This window comes from Bidens hawaiensis, unplaced genomic scaffold, assembly GCF_021521415.1.
Source record: "Bidens hawaiensis isolate Kalapana, Puna unplaced genomic scaffold, B.hawaiensis_p1.1 tig00078532_1, whole genome shotgun sequence".
NCBI lineage: Eukaryota > Viridiplantae > Streptophyta > Magnoliopsida > Asterales > Asteraceae > Bidens > Bidens hawaiensis.
In genome coordinates, this window is record NW_027503455.1 from 22,599 (window position 1) to 30,558 (window position 7,960).

Consider the following 7,960-nt stretch of genomic DNA (forward strand, 5'->3'; position numbering starts at 1 on the left):
AGTAACTATAAGTGTGGCTAACTTAAAGCTTCAGTGTAAAAGAATACTGTATTGCTACTCGGTACATAAAACACACAACCTTTAAGTATTCATAAACCCTAGGTCAAAAAAATACTCAGTAACTAAGAATCCTGACGACGGAATTTGAATTTACACAGATATTGCAAGTAGACGAAGGTTGGTTAAACCTAAAAAATGAAGACTCATCAGATAATAGATGAAGAGATGGTTGGAATTCTGAAGTTAGATGCAGACAAAAAAGAAGCTTAGGTAAAAAGATCATCAAAAGGTATTAGACAGGTGGTACACACGTGGCGAAGGTTGATGCCACCCTGACAATGTCTGGGACCCGCATTTAAAATGGTAGGCAAAAAAGCTTTTGACTAAGAGAGGTTCGACCCTGTGCAATTATCCACAAGAAACACCTACAAAGCATACACCACTATACCATACTAAATAGACCATTTACCTTTTCAAAACTATTAACAAACTTAAAATCTGATGTATGTACAAACTGTGGCGCCAGATTTCGTTTTTACTCTATTTAGATTTAGATAATTTCATGCTCTATTTTATTTTATAGCAACAAATTAATCATCGAAACTTTTATAACGTGTTTTATTTTATTTCAATAGACTCGTGGACAAGTTTTGGTATACAAAATTTTGAACTATTTTGAGGTGTTAGTGTGCACGTGACAACTTTGTTGAGTTGTCTTTACATTTCTTTCTCTTCTTTTGGTTCCAAAAGTTGTCGTTTAGAGAATTACGTGCAAAATTCAGAATTTTTTTTGTCCATATATGTTTTCTATGATATTATGTGGTCATGTGAAATTATTGAAACGTGAAGAATAGAAATAAATTGTAAGGAAAAACTAATCCAATATTTTATTTTTGAGTTTTATTTAGTATAATACTTTACCTTAAAAAATGTTTATCCAAAATATTGAGCTCTTGAAATGCACGTGATCCTTACTATAGCTTGAACCACCTCTCTAATTGGCTTTGGGTCCTCTCATACCACTATAGATTCTCACATATCAACTTTTCCTATACGGCTATACGTTAGTATAGCACCTGAACACTTTTTCAGCTACATGGTATTGTTGTTTAGAGAGTAACATGGCTGGTACAAAAGCTAGTAAGGCAATAATAATTGACAAACTGTTATGGTATAGAATAAAAAAGCTTGCACAAAAGGCTATCATAGCTAAAAATATAGAGAGAAGAAGTGTTGCTTGACCTAATAGTAATGTTTAAGGTAAAGATTCTACAAAATCGTTTTGACCATAACTAGAAACCAAGATGGTTAAGAACGTGATGATTGAAAATGAAGATAAGATAAAAGAAATGGCATCCAATATGACAAATAACATGAAGAATTTGTTTTGAAGGAATATAGGATAACCGTTGTTTTGGTCATATCCACCTGGAATTGTAAAAACAACTGAAAATCCAATGGTGGTAATAAGTGTTGCAGCCACCATGGATTGACCAGTTGTACCTTTTATTAGTGCCTCACCTTCTAAAGCGAGGGCTTTGTGATTCTTCGAGAAGAGTTCTAATGGTGTTAGGCCTTCTGCATTCCTCATTTCTTTAGATTGAGGTGAAACAATTGAAGATACTTCCTGCAATTGATTTAAATATGTGATGGTTAAATATTGGTTATTACAAACATTTCACTATGTCTATGTTATTTATGTAGAATATCGTTGGTAGAATAAAATAAAATACAATTTATTAATACGAAGTACAATGCAGAAAATAATCAAAGCAGTAAATTGAATTCAAGGAAGGAAAGGCTACAATTATTTAAGTTAGTTAAACGAAACTGAAATAAACTAGAAAAGTAAAGTAAATTAGGTGACGATTGAGGATTCATGCTCAACACAGGTCCCTTAATACAAATTTCGGGCCACTTCATATATCGTCGACCAAGCCCTCCCAATTCATATCTTTGTAGAAAGAATTGTTTTTGTAAATCCTTAGATAAGGATTCAGAAAATATCGGAACTCCATTTACTAAGCAAATTGTTGATACAATTCCAAAATAACATTTCATTACCTTATTTTTTATCATTCAGAAAAGACAAACATAGTTCAGGATAGCAAATATTCTATAGAATTTCTCTTATATCTCTTAGGGTACAGCAGCCGAAGCAATGTGCACTGTCAGGATTAACCTAACACCTGAATTATACCTACCTGGAACGAGCATGCACGAGATCAGGAAGTTGGAAACAAGTTCGTTTTGAAACTGATTAGAGGTGAGAGTGTGGTGTTTTGTGACTGATTTGGTGTGTAAAATCCGCTCACCACCCTCATCTACATATTGCAGATTCACACATGGCATCAGTCAAATATACTAATCAGGTTGTTCTCATGTGGCCGAAATGCAAAGTGCGTCATCAAAGTGCCACATCGCCCCTTGTCCACGCCAAGGCGAGAGCGAGTTGGGTGCTCTGCACCCTTACTCATGCCACTGAATGTCGCTTGTCATACAAGAATATTATTTTGTGAGTCATCCTCTTTATAAGGTACTCACAAGTTTATCATTATGTCAACGTGAGACAAACTCATTTTCCCATTTCACCAATGTTCAAATTCTCAATCCCATAATCAAGGTTACAAAAGTCGCTAGGCGAGCAATATGCGGCCGACTGGGGAACTGGAAGTACTCAGTCTTAGTCATTGAGTACTAGGCCTTAGTCGGAGAGTACTCAGGGATGGCTCACCAAGAACTCGGCCTAAGCAGGGATTACTCGTTGAGTACTGGGCGCCTAGGCGCGATTCTTACAACCGTTCCCTTTATACAGTATTCAAAAAACCCATAATCATAACTAAACATTGTAAATAACCTCATAGTAGATACCTGACGTTGCACAACTCCATCTCAGTTCCATTATCCAACTTCAGAGCTACAACACCATAAACTAAATTGTACAAGGTATACAATCTCTGAGCTTTACTGCTCCAAGATCTTCACATTTCAAAACTATGAAGAACTTTTCATTTAGAGTCACGTGGTAAGAACACCCTTAGTCCATAAGCCAATCACCATTGAAGCTATGCCAGACACGAATAACACCTCATCATTTTCATACCCATATGCAAACTCTTCTGGTGAAGAGTTTCTTTGATTCTTTGATGATCCGCATCATGTTTCTTTTTCTACTTTCTTTCAAGACATTCTCTCTTAAGATGTTTCTCAGAGTTACAAATGAAAATTCTTTTCTTTCTTAAACATGGACTTTGACATGTTTGGCCCTCTTGACTTAGAGACCCTTTGATCTAACTAATCCAGACAAACAACCCTCCCGAACTTCTTTGTGAGCACCTGACTTTTCCTTTTACTCCTTTGAGTCTGTTAGCCATAAACATCCTTAGTCGTGACCAAGTTCGACCAAATTTGTGAGTTATTTATGTAATTGGTCTAAAGTATAGTTTATGGTGCTTTATAAAATATTTGTAGGTCATGGGGTTTTAATGTAATTTCACGGTCATTGGTGGTTATGGTTAACCACAATTTGTTAGTTATATAAATACCAAGTAGTTATATAACTGTCGGGTACTTAATTAACCGCTTTATTCAATGTGTATAAATAGGTGTCGAAATTACTCGATTGTAACAACGTTGTTCGTTCACTAATACAATTCCGTGTTTCGGGTTTCTCCCCTTGTTCTTTTTATTTTTGTGTTCCCTTTGTTGTTGTTCTTGATTGATTGATTGAATCATGATCTCTTAGTCCTATAAAGTAAAATTCCACAAACTCATATGCCATGGATAGTGTATCCCTACTATACATTAGGGTATCCACAAAATCTTCATACGAATTTGGCAAAGCTGACAGGAATATATTAGCTTGGTCTTTATTATAAAGACGAACTTCAATATTTTCTAAATCTGAAACAAGTTAATTGAACTCGTATGTATGGTCTTCAAGAGACTTACCATATGACGTGTGAAAGGTATTCAACCTTTTCTCTAGGTGGAGACAAGTTGCAAGCGATTTGGTTATATACAGGATTTTCAATTTTTACCAAATGCGTACATCTATGGCTCATTCTGATACTTCATACAGAACTCGGTCTCCAAACTCAGAAAAATCTCGTTATGAGCCTTCCCCATGATCTCCCGCTTCTCTGGTAAGTATTCTTCGCCTCTCATGACAACTCCATTGGGTACTAACAGAGCGAACTTCGTCCAGCCCGTCTTGAAATTCCGATGAACTCAATCACCTGCTTTGTGAATGAGCCACGACAAGGCTATGATACCAAATGTTGTAATTAAACACCAAAATATTAAGATTAAGATGAACGAGTCTAGCGATTAGCTTCTGTTACTCACGAATTGGAATTACAGAAAAGATTGAATCAAAATGAACGTGAAATCGTCTAACCCTAAAAATGAATGGTTAACCCTTTCAAGCCGTTAACAACCTGACTTTGGGATTAACACAAACTACCCCTATACTTTGATAATGGTACAAATAACCCCTCAAATTTTATAGTTTTTGAACATGAATTAATCAAGCTAAACTCTAACATTGTTTGGTGAGATATTCAAAACGTTGAATTTTCTACCTAGAAATAAGGAAATTATGAGTTAATGCTGTAAACTATAACTCAAGTGTGCTATTTAAGCTCAATCACACCAAAACGTTTAGACATAAGTATTAGAAAAAAAAGGCCCATCCACATTTACATAAGCTGGTAACATCCCATAATTAGTTTTGAGAATTGAGAGAAATATGTACCTTGAACCATAGCAATTCGTGCCGCATTTGATACGCAGCCCCCCACACGTTGTCATGCGGGGTTGTCCCTGAATTCATTGCAACTGCATGGAGCATATTATTACCCTCTTTGTCTTTTATTTGAGTTATTGTATCCTTCATTGATCCTATCTCATATAATAATCCATAGATACTTTCATGGCGATGAAATGCCGCAATATGAAAGATAGTTTGTCCATCATCATTTCTCTTCCATATAAGATCCGGATATTCATCAATCAACTCAACTAAAAATTTAATGTTGCACATTTCTGCAGCAACGAAAAGTACATGTGAAGGATGCTGATCTTTTCCAGCTATTTTAAGCAAGGGGCCTTGGAGTATTATGCCAATTTCATCAGTAGGCTTTAACAATACTTTCTTCCAAACTTTTCTTAGTAGTTGTGCGGCTTTAGGTTCCGGTACAGTAAAAGGTTCCTCCTTCAACTGAAAGACTTCATAAACTGAAGGCAACAATGAAATAATAAACCAACTTTACAAGGTAAGTGCACCTCATATAGTGTCGTAGAAAGAAGTGTCGTTCAAAGTTTAATTGAAAAGACTTGAAAATAAATTTGTGATACAAAATGGTGAAGTTATTACCTTTTTTGTGTTACTGATAGGATTATGCTTATATACATAAACTTCTGTGAGTACAACAACTAAACACCTTTAGTGTTGTTTACTTATATACATTTTTGTTTTAATTTAATATATGAAAAGGGGCTGCGGTGCAACTTGTTGCTCGTTTGCCTGCCACTTTATTGTAATCGCTTTGTAGTAACTAATTACTAGCTACTATCATTAGGTAGCTAATATATCAATACTTATAAATTTTGTGATTGTTAATATATATATGAATAAACGAAGGTCCCTACATGTATAAATCTATATGTCGAAACTTAGAAGACAATTTATAACACGCTAGTAATCAACTTAAATGTACAAATATATACTGAAGGATACTTACTTGAATTGATGACTATGTGGAAAACAGGTTGTTGTATTTCATTAAATGCGTAAGGCTTTTTAGCCAACATGTATAACACATTCCATATACTCTTTTCTTGACGGAGTACTATATCCTCATGGTCATCCAATATATGTATTGCAACATCTACAAAAGTTATGAATTTATAATCAGCTTATGAAGATAAGTTTAAAACGGGGCGCTAAAGCTAACACTTACAAACAAATAAAGTATATTGATCAGAAGTTTTTTATCGATTATCCTAACCGCATACATGAAACCAGGACAACCCTAAACATTATTGACCAATGGTTCTTAATCAAATTTTAAACGGTTCTTAATTAAATCTAAACCAACTCCGACCCATATTGACCCGCTATTTCTGACTTACCTCTAAGTGCATGCGTAGTGGTAGGGGGAGAATGGAGGAGAAGTGTGCCACGTGATGCTCGGTCAGCGAAAAAAATGGATTGTATTTTAGAAGTGTAGTGGTGGGGGAGAGATTGGGAGGAGAGGTGTCACAATTTTAATGGTTATGTAAATAAAAAATTAATAAAATCAAGTGGTCCCACATGAATACACCGAGAAATATTTCTCGTCCAACACCAATCTCCTTCACTTCTCGAAGGGTGGGGTGGGGTGGGGGTGTCCCAATCTCCCTCTAATCGCGTTCCCAATCTCGACCATTACGGATGGTCTAAGAGACATGTTTGTTGGATCTATAGCAAAAACAAAAATATATACGTACCTAGATGATCTATAGGGTCAAGTTATTCTATAATAATGAACAAAAATGAGAAGAACGAGAAAGATTTATAATCATACAAAAAAACATCTAAAAAAATAAATAATAATAATAAAATCATAACTCAAAAATTAATAGAAAAATGACATGTAAATATACAAATATGTTTTCACCGCCTTTCTCTTTCTAAAAAAAAAAGACACGACGGAGAGTGAAAAAGATCATTGTGTTTTTTTGTGTATCATTATGCTTTGTATTTATTTTCGTTATTGATTGTGTATTTTTTCCTTGACATTGCGTCTTTTTTTCTTGATATTGTGTTATATTTTGTTCATAATTTGCGCTCTATTGTGTATTTTTTAGTTATAATTGTGTCTTTTATTCATTTTCGTCATTTTGTCTTTTATCTCGGCATTGTGTCTTTTCGTCATCATGCCACCCAGCTCAGCCGGCCAAGGCTAAGGGTTTGTCGATGATTTTTGGCATTGAATAAAATGAGAAGTACGACTGTACGCACATTCTAACCAATCAGAGAGCTAAAAAATAGGCTATATGTAGAAGTGTGTCTCACTCTTATTGATTTGAATCTAGTCCGTTGTACTTCTCATTTATTTTAGTGTTAAAAAGACGTCGGTTAAGCCTTAGCCCTTTTTAGTTGGCTAAGCTGCGTTGACACTATATATATGATTGTCCTAGGTAGAGATGTCTATAGAGTTGAAAGTTAAGACCATGTGTAGTCAAAATGCCCCACCTTTGGGCATTTTGCGTCATGTGGCATCCCCGTTATCAATGGAGAGTTTTGCAAAAAGTGACGTAGTGGGCAAAACGCCACAACTCTCCTACAATAGTTACATATATTCCCCTCTCTCCCCTCCCCACACCCAATTTTATCAAAATTCCACAATGTGGTTGGACTACGCTTGGTCTAAGAGGACGATTTTCATTTTTGAAACAAAGTAGGTGAACATGTGTATTTTGTGTAAAATTCAGCTATTAAAGGCATTTAAAGCACATACCAAAATGTTCACACTCGATGCATTTTATGAAAACCATGTTCCAATCCTCATCCGTCCAACCATCGGTAGCCATTTGTTCACAGTAGAGATATTTCACCATTTCATGGGAACTATTAGAAGCAGCTAGATAGAGTGGCATCATGTTTCCACTTCCACGGATAGTCAACAGTTGTCGATTTTTCGCAACCATGATCTTAGCCAATCTAACATCTCGGCTATGGCTGCCAAACAGAAAGCAGTGTTTCCATCTTTGTTCTGCAGCTTCAAGTCTTCTTCTTCCATCATATCCAAAAGATGTCTCACAAACTCGTAGCTTCTGGCCCTTGATGCAAGGTGAAGTGGCGTTTCCTTAATTTCAGTGATACTATACCGCACCAAATTTTCACGGCCCTCAAGGATGATTCTTGCAGCTTCCCAATTACCTTTGATAGATGCCTTATATAGTGGAACACAGA

General features: G+C 35.6%; 1 protein-coding gene across 1 annotated transcript; it reads right to left on the reverse strand.

The window, feature by feature from the left end:
* Positions 1 to 1,255: 1,255 nt before the first annotated feature.
* Positions 1,256 to 7,647, reverse strand: LOC143606951 (uncharacterized). The gene is made up of 4 exons (XM_077082561.1): positions 7,506 to 7,647; positions 5,745 to 5,891; positions 4,757 to 5,238; positions 1,256 to 1,627 (listed from the first exon to the last, which is right to left on the reverse strand). The coding sequence occupies exons 1-4, from the start codon at positions 7,645 to 7,647 to the stop codon at positions 1,256 to 1,258; spliced, it is 1,143 nt and encodes a 380-aa protein (XP_076938676.1).
* Positions 7,648 to 7,960: the final 313 nt, after the last annotated feature.

Excerpts from the sequence above, each read along its gene's own strand:
- LOC143606951 (XM_077082561.1), bottom strand. The coding sequence starts at position 7,647 with ATGATGCCACTCTATCTAGCTGCTTCTAATAGTTCCCATGAAATGGTG. Across the intron at positions 5,892-7,505 it reads CATCGAGTGTGAACATTTTG|ATGTTGCAATACATATATTG; the intron begins GTATGTGCTTTA and ends TAACTTTTGTAG. Across the intron at positions 1,628-4,756 it reads ACGAATTGCTATGGTTCAAG|GAAGTATCTTCAATTGTTTC; the intron begins GTACATATTTCT and ends AATCAATTGCAG.